Genomic DNA, 17,130 nt, shown 5'->3' with positions numbered 1-17,130 from the left:
TGTTCTCCAAACCAGTCACATTAACCCAAACCACTTGTATTTCCGCTAATAAACCTCTACCAGCAGCCTTGGAAACATGCCTCACTCTGGGAATGCTTTCTCAAGCAGTTTTACAGGATGGGTAGAGGACCAGTGAGTGCAGAGTGTTTTGCCTTGTGCCTTAATGCTGGACTGTTCCTGCCCTGTAACCCTCAGCACTGGCCTGGGTCCCGTTTGGGCTTCCCAAGCCACATGCTCCAGCTCTGACATCTCCAGTTCCCAGACCTCAGTTGCTTGGAAAATCCTGCTTCTGGAGCTGGTGCTCCCTGGCTGTGCCTTTCCCTCTCCCTGCATGGGGCAAGTCCCAGGGCTGCAGGGAGGCAAAGTCTCGGAGGAGAGATGTGTCCTGTAGGGATTCAAAGCAGAATTTGCCCCTTGATGTTTGTGATTTTTAATGTTTTCTCCTAGCCTGGCTTTGCTGCAGCTGCTGAGCCCCCCTCCCCAACCCAGGCTGTGTGCACATCACAGGAGAGCCAGATCAGCCCGCGTGTGGTAAATGTGCTGCTGCGTGTCACTGATAACGAGCTCGGTGACGTGTTTCTGAGAGCCAGACCAGGCTGGGGGGTGGGAGCTGACCTGGGAGCAAAACCTCAGCTACCCCCATAAAACGGGCTGGGAGCCGCTGTGGGATGAGCACAGCAGCCTCGTGTAAATCAGTGTGACAGCCTGGTGTAAACCAGTGGGACGTCAGAGGGACATCTGCGGTAAATCGGTGCGGGGGGAGGCAGAGCTGGTGGTCGAGGTTGCTGAGCTCTCGTCCTGTCTCTCCCTGGCCTTGCCACTGCGCTCTTCTAAAATATAAATTACAGACCCCTCTTCCCCGCATTTTGCTCTGAGGCTCTTGCCTCTTGTCCTGAGCAAATGACATCTGCTTTCCCTGCCTCAGTTTCCCCAAGTGGGTTGTAGAGGTGACGCTCAGCACTCCCGAGGACGAGGAAACCGAACAGGCCTGCTGGGTACCGTGGGGGCTTTTTCCCCTGTTGAGATGGGGAAGGTGGGCAGAACTTGATCCAGCCTGTGACAGAAAGGGACCAGCTATGGGAGCTTCACCTCCACAATTCATTAGGAGGCCCCTCTGTCCTATATGGGCCCAGCATTTGGTCCTGGCACATGCTGGAGGACAGGCTCATGTCTCTAAGTGTCTGTCCCTATACTGGAAATGCCTGAAGCTTACATGGTTCTGGAAAGAGAATGAGGTATTCCTGTCCTTCCCTCCAGCAGTTTTTAGCTCCCTTGGCCTCCTGTTGTTCAGCAGAGGGGAAGACCCCTGGAAATTTGGGGCTTTTTCAGCAGTGCAGAGCCCGCCACAACATTGATGTGAGGAGGGTGTGCTGCAACGCCAGCACAAGCAGGTGAAATGAGTGAAATGATGCTTGTTTCTAAGGCTCAGAGAGCTGCAAGCTCAGATGAGGTGGCCTGCTGGCCTCTGAGGTCTTCTTTCATGCAGGCACTTCATGCATATTGCATGCGTGTTTGGAGCTGCGCTCAGCAAGCCGAACCGCCTTTGATGCTAACGCAGCAATGAGCAGGCCTGTTCCAGTGCCCAGCCTCACACAAAGCATAAATAAAGGCAAAACACAGTTGCTGGCAGCTCAGTGCCATTGAATATGTCGGTGACTCCATGTGCCCATTGGGCTGTCTCCTCTTGCAGCACCCAGGAGGGTAGCAAGAAGCCTGAAAACGAGTTTAAAACTGCATGTGCTTAGTGGTGGTGCTGGTCTGGTGTTTGCAGGGGGGTCCCCATGACAGCCCTGTGGCCCCTGTTGTCCTCAGCACCCATTTGACATCTCCTGCTGGCTAACGTGGCTCCCATTTCATTTGCAGAGGACGAGATTGTTTCCATGGCCGACTCCACCACCACCATTGACGACATTGAAGGGGAGCTCTTCAAAATCGAGAGGATCAGGGAGATCCTGGTGAGGAGGGAGTCAGAGCTGCGGTACATGTGAGTACCTGCCTCCTCCTGCGCTGTTCCCTCCTCACAGGGTCACCCCAGCGTTTGCTGCCTGCCCGATCAGACACTGAGCAGAGCTGAGGCTGCTTTCCACCTCGTTTTCCACCTCGTTTTCCACCTGGAAGCACAGCCTCTCCCACTGCTCTGGCCTTGCTCTCGGAAGGGGCTTGAACAGGTCCCTGATACAAAGCTGCTGCTGATGCTGTGATGGTTCGAGCTTTGCAAACAGAGTTTATGGCATGGGTTTAACTACACTAAACTCTGCCCGTATTCAAGCACAGGCACCCCACTGTCCCAGCGGGTCCGTACCTTTTACTCTTCCTCCGTGCACGGCTCTTGGGCTGCACTTGGGAAGGGACCTGAGGTTTGGTGGCTCGTTGTTGCTCTCTGGAGATACCGCTTTGCCCCAGCATGCAGCTCTGCGGCTGTTGAACAGCCACATTCACACTTTACGCTCCCCACGTTGCCGTATTACGTCTCCTCCTGACTCCTCCTTTCCTCCCCCATCCCGTGGCTGCTGGGGGACATCAGGAGTCATTGGGGCTGGACCGGCCTTGGGGCTGGACCAGCATCGGTGCCTGATGCCCGTCTCCACACCACATCCCGCTCTCCACTCCCAGCACAGCCTTTGCAGGCAGGTGAGGAGGGAAGGTTTTTCTCCATGGTGCATTTCAATAATCGAAGCAGGTTTTGAGTAAAAATCTGTAGGCCTTTCACATTTAAGGCAATCAAATAGTCACTGTATTGCAGTGGTACTAACCAGCACGAAGGGTGATAAAGAACATTTTCCCTGGGTATATCGGGAGATTTTATGCTCCGGGAGGAAAAGGACTGACTAGCAGTCATAGTCTGGGTTGATTAAGGTTTTTAATACCACTAAACTGCTATAGTCAGCCCAATCCTGAGATCCCATGCTGTGGGGTCAACACAAAGCCTGTGATTTTTTACTGGTAATGGCAAAAATCGTATTTACTGGGCTGCAGCACTTGATATGCTGCTTTTTTAATGTGTCTGGGTCCCCACTGGTACCTGCACTACAGGGATCACCAAAGCCTGGAAGTGCCTGTGTAAATCCACTCTCTGGGGAAGCTGTGAGCTGGACTGTGGTTTAGAGGCTCAGGTTTGGAGTGACGACCTCTTTGAGGCACGGTTCCCCCTGAATATATTGTTGAACAGGATTTTTGGAAATCATAAAAAGTGTAGTTCTTAAATGCTTTCCATGGCAACCGGTACCTGAACCTCACAGGTGCTGCCAAAACTCACATCTGCTTTTTCTTATCCCTTTATTTGTTCTTCCTTGGCTTGCACTTGGAAAACAAAAGGAAATCACCTACAGAAACCACATACCTGGCTGGGCATGGCTGCAAAAGTGATCACTTGAAGTTTGGAAATGCCAGGATTACATGTCTGAGTGGTTTGGAGGCACCGTGGGGAGCTTGAGCATCGGCTCTGCAGAGCATAGCATAGGCGAGGAGCACGGCTCTGCAAGGCAGGGAAAGCTGAGGGCTTCCCTGAGCATCACTGCTGGAGAAGAGGGATCCCAGACCTGGGTTCTGCAGGACAGGGTTAAAGAGGATGGGCACCTGGGGCTGCAAGGGTTTGTTTTTTTTTGCTCCAGTGGGAAAAAAAATGTGATATTCAGGATGTTGGAGTGTGGGGCTCGGGGAGATGGACATCTCCATTGATGTGCTGCCAAACGGAGGAGTGACCTGTCTGGTCAGTTGATAGTGATCAGTGTTTTCTTCTTGTTGGAAATGTCAAAGTAAAATGTTCCAGCATTTCTGAGATGTCTGTGCTCTGGAAAACAGTGAAGCTCATGATATTTCTCCTTTAATAGGGCAAAAAGAAAGGTCTGAAATTTCCGTGGGAGATTCTGCTCCCCACCTCACTTGCTTGGTGCTCTGATCTGCTCCCTGTGGCCAGACAGGGCTAGCATGGCTATGGCTGAGGCTGCAAGAAGTTTTATCATCAGTGGTAGAAGTAACGTCAGCTCCAGGAGCAGCCTTCTGGGTGCTTGTCTTTGCAACCTCTCCCTAGTTTTATTGAAATATGAATTTTCATTATTGTCCATTTATTATTCTCATTATCAGATTTTACAGAATTAAATTCCAATTTAATTTTAATAATATTTGTTATCATTTGACTGTGTATTTTAATTTTAGTAAGTGTATCACTGGCAATCAGCCTGTTGCCCACGTGTCCCATGCAGACCTTCCCGCTGGTGCTCTTTGTACCAGCTCAGGGCTTAGGAACCATAGGACTACGAGCAGGCAGTAAAAGAACAAACAGACCTCCCTGTTCTCCACATGCAGCTCCCAGACATTGGCATCGGTGGACCTGCTCAGTGCGGTATGCAAACAAATGAAGACATTGTCAGAGGGAGCAAAAATCTGACAGAGCCAAGAGGAAGTCTTCTCCTCCGCCTGAGATTATCTCCTCCTACAGCAATATCTCACAGGGTCCCTCTTCATCAATCTGTTTGTTTTCCCTTCCCTTATTAATGTTTCTGGTGTCCTCGGCTCAGCTGACAAAGCTGCATCTTCAAGTAGGTCCAGCAAATATGACTCATCCCAAAAGGGGGGGACGACATGACTCAGTGGAAGGACCAGTAGGATTATTGAAGATGCAAGGCTTTTAGTAACACACGCTTCAAAGGGAACCAAAGGCACATTTGTTCAAGGTGGCACCAGCTCATGAGTCAATCATGCATTATCTGTAGACACAGATTGTGTGTGTTAGGGTTTCTCATCATTCACGGCCATGGAGCTTGCTAGAAATCTCAGCTGTGCTCTTCCAGGTTGGGTGATTTTCCATGCACCCTGCAAAGCGTCCAAGGAGTGCTTCTGCATCTAGGGGTTGGACAACCTTGGGAAGCTCATGCTAAGATGCTGGGGTGCTTGGTAGGGCTTAGGAGGAGGATGTACACTTCCTCTAAGTGAAAAATGGGTTGGCTGATTCCTCATAGTCAACGTTTGGACATGCTTCTCCTCTTGGAGGCTCAGTCTAGACAGGTTGACCATTGTGCCCTGCTGTGTTAGTGCTTACCAGCTTCTTCATGAAACTGGTCAGTGAACATGTTTAATGAGGGCAAATGCTTCCCACCCCACCCCACATAGGCAAGGCATCGCTCACAGGGCAGCATAGGGCCAAATCCTGTATGGACATGGCTGGTCTCCAGCTGAGAGGTTTGTGTCACCAGATATTTTCCCAGCACAGACTGCTCATTGTTCAGTGCTCATGTCTGTTGTCAAAAACATCCAGGGTTGCAGTCACAACTCTCTAAGGTCTAGGGAGCCCTTAGATGGAGGTGTTTCTGAGATATCAGTGGGTTAGTTGCCCTATCATATGGGAATGGTCCTGGTCAGAGTGTCCACATCTACCTCAGTGTGATGACTGGAACCCTCTTTTCTGCTGGTGGAGATACTTAGCACCATTTGAATGTGCTGCCTGACCCCAGCCCCTCTGCCATGGGGCTTCTGGTGCCGTTGCTAGCTGCAAGATTCTGGAAGACGTGTACCAAGAGAGTGAGGACTGATGTGTCAATGAAGGGGTTGCTTTGTGGACGCACCAATTGAGCAATTTCTGGTCCTGGGGGCGTGGGAGCCTGTTACACCTGGACAATCTGGGGCTGGATTTTGGATAGAGACACTTTCTTTTAGATTCAGGCCAGGTAACAGAGGTGGAGAGAAGCCAGATGGTCTGGCCAGGGTGGCTCACCCATGCCAAGGTAAGCCTGGAGAAAGAAGACAAGCTTCCCAAATCCCAGGTGAACAGTCCAACCCTGATCAGGAGATTTAGCTCCTTGCCACAGGGTGACACCTCATAGAGTACTGCCAATATACATCTTTTGCGGGAGCTTGTAATAACTCTTCTCAAATGAGTCAACAGCCAAAATCCCTCATCAGGGACTTAAGTTTCCAGGTACCTTAATGCCAAGAAAATGGTGCTTCACTGGCTGCTGGCTGGCTGGACTGTGCCGAGGCTCAGGATACCACATCAGAGCAGCAGGCCTTTCCTAATCTTCCCAGTGAGGGATAATGTGTAAGGAGCCCAGAGAGGGCTCAGAGCAGAAGGAACAGTGTCAGATCGGTTGGTCTCATCATGCTTTGGTTGGAGATATGGCTGGACAAGGTTGGGCCTAGGCTGATGCAGCCTTGGAGACTGCTGGAAGGGCAGACGGGGCTGGGCAGCCCTTGGGTTGCTGCTTGCTGTGCGTATGAGTTGCTGGCAGAAAGCAGGAGGACTTTGAGGAAAGGACCCTAAAGGGCAAAGCAAGGAGGTCTCTAAAGCCAGAAGCTGCTGGCATGAGAGAGGTCGGGAGATGGGGAGCAGACCAGAGGCAGCATTGGGTGTTATTGGAGTTGTGACTTGTCTTGTCTTCTGTGGTGTCACCTACCCAGGGGAGATCCTCAAGGATGTCTTGGTTCGTGGTGGAGAGAGGTCTCAGCCATGAGCACTGTCTGCTCTTGCAGTTTCCCTCACCACGAGTGAGTGCATAAAGCTCTTCGAACTGAAGTACTGATGCTCATGATGGCCAGACACCATCGTTCCTTCGTCTTGTCTGATCATGGCTTTAGCGAAGGCATAGGCATGCAATTTTTAAAAATAAATCAATAAATAAATTGGGTTAAGTCTTCTCTGCCGGCCCCAGAGAGCAGCGAGCAGCACTTGAGCTGGGACACCCGTGGAGGGGGCTGAGTGTCTGTGGTGCTTCCGAGACATCATCAAACTGCCTCCAGCACAGACAGGGCTGTGCAACCCCCGTCCTCTCCATCAGCAGCTGCCACGGATACTTGAGTTGAGCCCATCCTGATTGGCATCTTGCTGCTGTCGTGTGGTTTGAGCCAGGGATGATTTCATTGCCTGCAGCTTCAGCAGGCTCCTTTTGTCCTGTTGAAATGACCTTGTTTCTCAGCGGACACCTGCAAAGTTTGCACATTTCCCCCCTCTGTTCTGTTTCATTTTTCTACCTTTTTTTAATTCTGCAGAAAGGCAGAATAAAAATGTCAGATCTTTTTATGTGGCAGCAGCTTCTGTTTGTTTTTGGATTTTGCTGTTTGGGGATTATTTTTGGGGAGAAGGAGAAACACAGCTGCTATTGCATGGTGGATGTGCCAGGTTTTAAAAAGGCATCATTGTCATTAGAGCGATAAAACCTTTTCTTTGCCAACAACCAGTGACACAACCCACGTAACTCCAACAAAAGCTCCGAGATGAAGTAGGCTACCATTTCCCATGGGAAGGCAGGTAAATCTGTGCTCCCCGCCGTAGGCACTGAGTGCATTGCCTTCCAGTGTTGGTTGGGTGTTGCTCTGGAGGTTTTGAACCTTTCCTCTCCCAGTCTTTCCCTCAGTGGTTTCGTTTGTGTCTCTGCAGGATGGATGACATTCAGCTTTGTAAAGAAATCAGCCGGCTGAAAAAGGAGCTTCAGAAACTCATAGCTCTTCCAGGTAAGGCTTTATAAAGCTTCAGAGAGCTGCACCTGCTGCTGCAATCAGTAGAAAGGTTTCCATGAAATACAAGAACCTCTTGAACGGCTCCCACCCCAGGATGCTCCCAGAGACACTGCTGCTGCAGGCAGTGTGTGAGCATCAAGTGTAGCTCCCCGACTCTGACCTGAGATCTTTCTTGGGAGCTTTGCTGCTTGCAGTACTGCCAGGGAGTCCTTGTCCAGGCCTGGGCTGAAGGGCAGAGGAAACAGACAAGGAGAAAAAACATGAGTCCTTTGGGGAAGAGCATCAGTCTGGTACAAGAATCATAGAATCATAGAACCATTTTGGTTGGAAAGGACCTTTAAGATCAAGTCCAACCGTTAACCCAGCACTGCCAAGTCCACCACTAAACCATGTCCCTCAGCACCACATCTACTTGTCTTTTAAATCCCTCCAGGGATGGTGACTCCAGCACTGCCCTGGGCAGCCTGTTCCAATGCTTGACAACCCTTTCAGTGAAGAAATTTTTCCTGATATCCAATCTAAACCTCCCCTGGTGCAGCTTGAGGCCGTTTCCTCTTGTCCTGTCACTTGTTACTTGGGAGAAGAGACTGACCCCCACCTCGCTACACCCTCCTTTCAGGCAGTTGTAGAGAGCGAGAAGGTCTCCCCTCAGCCTCCTTTTCTCTGGACTAAACACCCCCAGGTCCCTCAGCCGCTCCTCATCACACTTGTGCTCCAGATCCTTCACCAGCTTCATTGCCTTTCTTTGGACTCGCTCCAGCACCTCAATGTCTTTCTTGTAGTGAAGGGCCCAGATCTGTAGGAGGACAGGAGCTGAGTGAGGTGTCAATGAATGCCGACACAGTGGGACCTGCCACATACGCTGAGGAGGATCCCCAAACTAGTTGAGAGGACAAGCAGGGGACATTGTCAGACCACACCATGGAGGGGCCTCTTTGGAGGCAGCAGGAGAGGAGATGCTTTCAAAGGCCTCAAGTATGTGAAAAGCAATAAATTCTTGCTGTGGCCATGTCAGAACTGTGTGTCAGTGATGGGGCAGATGACAGCAGCTGCCAGGGAAGGATTCCTGGTTGCAGCCAGGGTAGGATGGGTGCTAGGGAGACCTCATGCCAAAGGGGCTTGGCGATGTCGCTGATCAGGTCAATTCATCATTCAGGATATTGAAAAGAGGCAAACAGTCCAGGGCAACATATGTGAAAACTTCAGCTGTGAGGAAATGCTGCTTTCCATGACCAGTGACCCTCCATGTCTCTCTCATAGCCAGAGCCACCCTTGTCCCTTCACAGCCCAGGAAAGGCCAAACCTCATTTCTCTAAAGGATCCCCCTCAGCCAAAGTATTCAAATGAAAGCACACACCAAACAGCTCAGGGTTTGAGTGAGAACAAACAAGAAAGGCTTCCCCACAAGCTGTGTCCGTCAAGGTTCGTAAGGCTATGCCTCCTCCTGGGACAGCCTCATTCATCCCCCAGTAAGGTCTTAATGTGTGTGTTCAGAACCAGATGGGAGACATATCCCTGCTTATTTGTACCCATCCAAGCTCTAAGATTTGGACCTCAGTTATTTCCACCATAAGTATCTCTCTGAAGATGCTGCACTTGCTGAGACCAATGAGTGTGTAGCAGGGGGCGATGCCTGGATGCAGACAAGGACCAGCTGTGCACATCTGTTTCCCAGAGCAGCAGCTCAGCTCATCAGTTCTGTACCCAAGGTTATCTCAAAGCCAAGAGTGGCAAGAAACCTTGACCCTTTCTAATGCTGTGGTGTCGCTACGCTGTGTGTGCTTGTGAATCTTCAGCATGCAGTTAGAGCCCAACTGCTGCTTAATATGCAGGTCTTGATCCATTTAATACAACCTGGCTGCACCCAGAGGGAGGTTCAGACAGAGGAGAGAAGGATTCTGCCATAAAAACAGGAGCTGCTTGCAAAACATAGACCCAGATCTCATGTGGGCTTTTAATTCAAACACCTTCTAGTTTATAAAACAAGATTTGACCTAAATGATGGCTCAGGACCACAGAGAAACTTGGCCTTGTCTGAAGCTGGAGAAATGTGACTGGCTTTCCTTCATCTGCTTTGGTCTTTCATGTCTAGCCTTTTCAGCATTCCCAGATTCACCTGAGAGCAGAAATGCTGCTTGCATCAGGGATGCTCTTTTGATCTTCTTTATAACTTGGCTCAAATCAGACTCTGCTGGAAAAATCCTGCAAATCACTGGTCTTGTGAGACTATCGCAGCAGATCGTTCATAAAACTGGGCATTGAACTTTGGTTCGGACAAAGATTCAAACATGTCAGTGCTTACTCAGAGCTCAGCCAGATCTGTGGCTTGAAATCTCACCAGACCAAGGTGCCCTTAATAATTCAGAGAGATCTTGTGGTCATGATGGACTCCTCTGACATCAGCAAGTCAGAAAAAAAAGTGCAGGGTTTATACGATGGGTATGTTAACTCAGACATGCTCTAGCTCAGGAATGCAGATTGTTAATTAACTCCAAATAGCTGATATACTTGTGTACAGCCTGATGTTTCCGATTTGTATGGCATCCAAATGACATTGTAAAGTGCTCCTATTCCACCAGGCAGGAGGGAGCTGCTGCACAGAGACAGTGCCCATGGCCAGGCAACTTTGCATCAGTTCTTCATGGTAGAAGACCAGCAGCTGTGGCCCCGACTTGAGCCCAGATCAGCTTTCTCTGCCAGGAGCTCGCTCCCTGTACAAGACCACAATTGTAGGAGAAACCTTTGTTTGCTGGGGATGTTTCTGACAACATGATGATTATGAGAAGTTCCTCCTACTCAGACCCCCGCAGCAGCACCTCCGATCAATATATAACAGACTTTAAACTACAAATCAATACATGGTTTAGGTAACTGCTGAGACCCAGCCTAGAGGGTTTGCTCCGTACTGTGAATTTCACTGCATTTTTATTTAGCTGAAGGAAGACTGGAGATTGATCCATCCTGTGCTGGATTGATTTTGGAGCTGGCTGCGGAATTCAGAAATGGTTTTAAATAGCTGCAGCACAGACAGCCATAGTTTCCACCTAAGGTAGCTCTCCATTTATATTTAACACTCCTTAGCCTTATCTCCATCATCTTCACGTATCCCACTTACCATTATGTACCAATTTATATAGGACATGACTTCACAGTGATGTGAGTTTTCCAGGTCTTCACTAACTCACTGCCCAAAGATATGTGGCACAAGTGGGTCCCACTGTGCTCAGGGTAGGTCAGTCTGGGGGTTGAAGTGACAACCAACCAAGGCTAACGCGTTCAAAATAGCATGGCAGACACTTGTGGTCATCCTTGCCACTGGGGTGGGAATGGGGGTGGCAGTGGTTTGAAAAGTCAGATGTAGAGGATGGGATCACTGGGACCGTGTCCAGCAAGGGAATAAGGCTACGAAACCAGCGGATCGTATTGGTTTTCATATCTCTGTATGTATGGGATAAATGGTGGTGTGAGGTGTTCCCAAGGCATCTGGGCAGTGTTGATAATTCCTATACACCTGAATCCCTGGCTGGTTTCTCAGCCACATGGAGGACCTGGCTCAGAGGTCTCTGGACTCCTACCTAGCTCAGGTCCAAGCTGAGACTGATTGAGTGTGCTGGCACGGGAAGTGTGGGTTAAGCCCATCCTGGCTGAAGGATGACATCTGAGTCTGATATTTTTGAGCTCATTGAGACCCGGTACCCAGCATCTTCAGCAGTGCAGGTTGAAGACCCCAGGGGAGCCATGGTCATCTCCCACCAGAGAGGTCACCTTGTTGAGGGGCCCTTTCTCTGCTCGGCAGAGCTCACAGTTGCATCTCGCAGTGCTCAGCCCCATGAAAATTTTGGGGAGAAGCTAAAAATTCAAAGTCTGATAACGCTAGACCTGTCTCCTCCCAGCCAGGGTGGTTTGGGATGAGGTTGTTCCTTGTTTAGCAGCCTGTATCTGGATCCAGGTGCTTACTTTGGGTTGGCTTTTACCGCCACTCTCGTATCTGCTCCTGGGTTGAGTAGAAGCAGAGCAAGCTTGGCCTTGACATGGGTGGGATGGCCCCTGTTGGTGTGTTAAATGTGTTCCTTGTGCTGCAGAGAACGAGAAGTCCAACGAGGAGAAGCAGAAGGAAGAGGAGCTGGTACAGCAGATACACAAGCTGGTGGAAACGCGGGATTTCCTGGTGGACGATGTGGAGTTTGAGAGGCTCAGGTAGCTGAGTGCAATGTATTCCCGTGCACTGAGGACAGTGCAGTCTGTCCTCTGATCTGTATCATGCCTTGCCAGGTGTTCCTGGATACCTTGCTGCTCCTTTCCTGAGTGGTAACCAGTCTCTTTGTCACAGGGAAAGGGAAGAAGACAAGGAAATGGCAGAGTTCCTGCAAAGTAAGCTCTCCAAAAGCTACTTCCAGAAAGCAAGTAGGTGGTTGATGATTTTATTCCATGCATTGAACTTCTCTGGCACTTTCTCCCCTTTCCTAAGCATTCTGTCTCCAAAATTTCATTGCTCTGCATGGGCTAGCTTACGTGGAGGCCATCCGTTGCTGGAGGAGGGTGTGGGGAAATGGCAGCTGGGGGATGCTGGTGCTTGAGATCACATGGTGGAAAAATCCCAAATTGGTACAGATGTTATGCTTCCATTTCCCTCCTGGCATTTCCCAGCCACCATGTCCTATGAGAATGGGGATGGGTAGGTGTCCTTTTATGGCTGATTCATCTGACCCTTTCCAACCAGCTCCTTACATTTCACCACACCATTACCTAAGGTCACAAGTTGTGGTATCCATCCAGTTCTCCTCTCTTCAGGGCCTGTGATGGCAGGCCACCCTCTTCCCTGTGCCTCCATTGTTGCTGAAGGAACACCTCCCCAGTGCAGTGGGAGGCATTTCCAGCCTAGGGTCCCTGTGCCTGCGTCCTGCCTGTGGACACCCACAAAGCACGCATGGTGATGTGCCTCCTGGATGCAGGAGCTCCTGCCCAGCTGTGGGTCTGAGGAGGGTCAGCATCTTAGCCCTGAAAAGAGCTCTAAGAAGAAGCGATGGGCCTGTGCCCTTATCACCAGGCAGACACCGATTCCTCTTTCCATAGCTCCTGTCAAAGAGAAGAAAATGACTTCCAGAGGGCAGCAAACCTCCGCACCGTACATGACCAAAACAAGCCTCACCCTGCTCAAGGAGTGCTGTGGCTTCACCTGCTCCATCATGTAGGCCAGCTCCCAGCTCCTCTGCACAGGACATGACCATGGTAGTGTACACGTCCCGGGAAGCTGGGCTGGGCAAGATGGGCTTCCTTGGTGCGCTGAAACAGCCAAGCACCTGTGCGGGGTGGGTGAGCATCAATGTATGGGACACACACAGATCCTGGTGCTGTAGGCGTGGGGTGGGATGGACCACCAGGCTGCAGCCCTGCTCTGGAGGGGCTGCCATCAGGGAAAAGTGCTGGAGCCCCACCGAGTCCTGAGAGAGGGGCTGGAAGGGAAATGGCAGTGGTTGTGGCTGGGGGGAGGACAGGAGATGGAGGGAGTTGGGTGGAGGGGGAAGAGAGATGGAGGGCAAGGAGGAGCAGGGCCAAGCATGCTGCAGGTCGTGTACCCCAGGCACCAAGGCATCTCCCTGTAAGCACATACAGGAGGGAGCTGTCAGTCAAATGTATGACTCCATGGTGCTCATGGAGTTACACCACCAGTACCTGTGTCTTCTTGTAATATATTCTCTGAAAACCTAAGAAGACATCAGGCCTTTCTGTCCTTGAGGGTCCTCACATGCCTTCTCATGTGCCTTCTCCTGCCTGTTCCTTTTCAGCAGGTTGCAGATAATTCACTGGCATCTGCTGACCGCCACAGGTGCCCAACTGTAGAGTGACAAGCCCATTATTTTTAAAACAGAGTTTAATAAGGGCCAGGCTGTGTCAGTTGTACAGGGCTATGCTCTGACTGCTGAGGGGCAACCAGACAGTCCCCATCCATTTGCCAGTGGTTCAGGACATCATAAAACCATTCTAAATGTTGTCACTTTGTAGAAGTCTCAGGGAGTGGCAGACGCATAGAGAGGTTCATCTTGCCAGTGCAGCCTGGTATGGACTTGCCCACCTTAGCCCAGGAAGAGGCTGAGGCGACCAGGCTCACAGAGGTGGCTGGTTGGATCCTCACTGGACCAGCTCTGCCTGGCTCAAGCTGCCTCCCTACTTTTATGCCTATGCATGACACTGCTCCACAGCACACGCTGCCAGAATTGGTGTTTGTGTGGTGCAGACAAGTCAAGCAAGGCCTAGACAGCTTGGCATGGGATGGTGCAAAGGCTGACCTGGTGATAGCTGATGAGCTGAGCTCACTCCTGCCAGAGTGTGGTGAGGACACAGGTGAAGCAAGTCACAGCAGAGATGAAGTTATATCTATAAGGATGTGATTTAATACAGTTGAAGTGAAATTCTTCGCTCCAGCACCACTAATCTAAGTCCAGACCTTACAGCTCATCACAGGGCAGCTGGCAAGGAGGTGAAACCACCCGCCCACTGAGCTTCCACCTTCCTCCATGCCTGGGCTTCACCCAGTAGGTGATGAGCATGGCCAAAGCTGAGTGCTAGGCCCCGACTGACAGCATGTGTGACAACCACTGTGTAAGAGAAATATGATGGTAATGGAGGTCGAGTGGGTTGCAGTCTCTGTGGGTGGATACATCTCATCCTTAATCCTGATGGAGACTTCCATTGTGGCAGGTGGCCTGACACCCAAGAGTTAGTCTCATTGGCATTAGGCACTCTATAAAGCAGGGCTGGCTCTCTAGCCATTGGAGAAGGGAGGCCCCAAGGGGATCCCATGGTTGCAACCCATGGTTTCCTATCTCTTGCCTTTCCTCCCCAGGTCTCCAGCCAGAGTCCACAATCTGCTCTCCTCCGAGAGTTTCAACTTCCCATCATTGTTCATGCTTCCCACTGCAGCGCCACCACTGAAGAGACTTCCCAAGCAGGCTGGTGCAAGCCTGAATGATGGCATGTGTACTTGGTGCCACATCAACGGTCGTCTCCTCCATGACATCAACAAACACTAAATCCCACCTGAGCTCAGCTTGGAAGAGGTGTATGCAGCAGTGGCAAGCGAGTCCATGACAAAGAGGACTGGTGCAGTCCTTCAACTGGACGGAGTAATGAAAAAAGCGCTGGGAGCTAATGTTTGGAGAACATTGTGCTCCACCATCCAAGACACGCTGCAGCCACAGATGATGTCTCATCCTTAGCCTTGTACCACCTTGTGAGTCTCTCTAAGATGATTCCTGAGGACTCTTGGTGGGGAAAGTCTCTGGTCTGGGTTTCATTGTGTTTGCATCACTTTTATTGCAAGGTGCTCTATGGCCCTGGGTAAAGCTGAGCAAAGTGTGAAGGGCAGTCCCCAGAGCCGGCTGAATGAAGGGCTAATTCTTGTGAAGTTATCACCTGAGCACAGAGCTGGTGTGTTGAACTACGAGCAGATGAGTTGCTTTCCACACCTCACTATTACTGGATTCAGTTTTCAGCTCCAAGAAAAAGGAGGAAATTAGAAGAAAAGAGAAAAGGAGAAAAATTCAGAAGAACAGGGCAACATGTGGAAGGAAATGAAAACCAAACAGGAGACTGGAAAAGTGGCAGGGGAAAGTGGAGATAGCAGGTGAGAGACACTCTCACTACCAAGAGGGCATTCAGTCCTGCCCTCCAGTGCCCCAGCCAGAGCCTCTGGGCTTGGCACCATGAGCTGGACATAAAGTCCTGTGCAAAAGACTCATGGCACCCTGAGGTCACCCATTGTCTCAATTCCTGTTGTCCCTTCTGAGCATCCACCTGTGTTGAGGTGGCACAGACAGAGCTGCTAATGCCCATCGTGGCAGGACAGGAGCTCTCTTTCTTGCTGGGTGTGAAGGCCTCTCACATCTCCCACCCTGCCTGCCCTTCTTACCCTGTAGGCTGCTATGGCTTCACTGGGTGTCCTGGAGTGGCCTCCCATTTGGGTGGCTGCCCAAGAGCTCTGGCTGACCGCTGGCCAAAATGCTGATTCCTCCAGCTCAGTCCTGCTGCAGCTTGCTGTTGGGTCTTGTTCCTGCCTAGGTCACTGTCCAACATGCCCGTGCCAGTGAGATGGTCACATCCCATTTGGCTCTTTCCATTGCACCTAGTAGCACATTCATCTTTATACAACACAATGCAGGTGGGATCCTTCCTAGTACAATGCAATAAGCAGGTCCAAGTTCCTCCTGCATTTCTTTACCAGCACTGCCAGAAAAGCCAGTGTGTGGGAACCTGTACTCTAAGCTTTGCAAGGGGGTTTCCACTCACTTGTCCTTCCTGAGCAATCTCCTTACCAGCAGCCAGAAAAGTCCACAAACTAAACCAGTCTTTCTGCACGCTCACAGTCCAGGGTGCAAGGCCTGAATGGGCGACATGACACCTGGTCATCTCTAGCAAACTTGACCCCGCTTTGGTTCATGTCACCTCTGAGTTGACCCCAATGGTCTCAGTCTGAAGCCTTGCTTGCTTTGTGCTGTTTATTGTTAATGTCCTACAACATTCTACAACCACCACCTGCCAGTTCCTGGTGCTCTCCTTGATTGGTGGGGGCCTCAGTGTGGGCTGGAGGGAGCGCCCTGTAGATCACAGGGCAGGCAAATGAAGTCACAGAGAGCTCCTCTCTGCTTTGCTGGCCCTGTGTAATGGAGTGAGGTGCAGTACACAGTTGGGGCTGTTGTCCAAGCAGGGGTGACAGGCCATCATCGGTAGCATCCATCCTGGAGTTGATGGGACAGATTGGGCCACTCACTCCCTGCTCTTCCAGAAACTGTCCAGTGGCTGCTTTGCTTGGTCACTCTGCAGTCACATACGTAGTGCAGGATGGGTGTTTGCTTTGATCCACACAGAGAAAAGACTCAGGACCTAGGAGACCCCTTCTCACTGTCCTTGCCTTTCCCCAGGGTCTTTTGGGGAAGGGTGAGTAACTAAGCCAGTTTGTTTGGTTGGAGTGAGAGGGAGCCAAAGGCAAGGAAGATCCCTTGATTCAAAACTTGGTCCCCTAATTAATCCCTACCTCCATCCCACCAGGCCCCAAGACCCAGACTTCAGCTGCTGAGCAGTGCTTGGCCAGGCAGGGAGGAAGACGGGGGGGCAATGAGCAAGGTCCTGGGCTGTTTTGTTCTGTGTTTGCTGGCTGTGTTTGTGTGGCTGGTCATGGAGAAGGAGACAGGCTGCTGTCCTGGACATATGATACTATTTGGCCTGTATTTTAAGTGATGGCAAAGGTGCGCAGCACACGGGAGCGACACTGTTTCATGTGCATTGATTTCAACCCAAATAAATAAATGTCTGTTGGAAGCTTGGTTCACAGATATTTTCCCTGCCTGGGACCTTTGCAGTCTCAGACTGTGTCACAGCAGGGTGGTTGAAGTGGAACAGAAACAAGATCCTAAAAAGTCAGGCTGTACTTTGGAGTTCCCTGGCAGTGCTGCTGCATCAAGATATCCAACGCTTCCATTTCTGGTTCTTGAGCAGCATTTCACTTTTGGGCCAAGCTGAAAAATCTTTGGAAAGGCAAGAAACTGCCTCCTGGGTTAACAGCCTTTAATGCTCAGAGCCCTGAAGTCTTTTGATATATTTGTTCACTGGTAACAGCCTTCTGTCCTCACCAAGCCTCAGTGGTACCATTTGTAGAGCGGTTGTGGAACATCAAATGTCTTCTAG

At 50.6% G+C, this 17,130-nt stretch overlaps 1 protein-coding gene across 1 annotated transcript; it reads left to right on the top strand.

The window, feature by feature from the left end:
- Positions 1-1,880: 1,880 nt before the first annotated feature.
- On the top strand, positions 1,881-14,382 carry LOC137670610 (bMERB domain-containing protein 1-like). The gene is made up of 5 exons (XM_068413535.1): positions 1,881-1,984; positions 7,370-7,443; positions 11,532-11,646; positions 11,780-11,853; positions 14,294-14,382. The coding sequence occupies exons 1-5, from the start codon at positions 1,881-1,883 to the stop codon at positions 14,380-14,382; spliced, it is 456 nt and encodes a 151-aa protein (XP_068269636.1).
- The last annotated feature ends 2,748 nt before the right edge of the window (positions 14,383-17,130 follow it).

This window comes from Nyctibius grandis, chromosome 15 (genome assembly GCF_013368605.1).
Source record: "Nyctibius grandis isolate bNycGra1 chromosome 15, bNycGra1.pri, whole genome shotgun sequence".
Lineage (NCBI taxonomy): Eukaryota > Metazoa > Chordata > Aves > Nyctibiiformes > Nyctibiidae > Nyctibius > Nyctibius grandis.
Note: the sequence above shows the minus strand (reverse complement) of the source record. Positions and strands in the feature narration are given on the sequence as shown.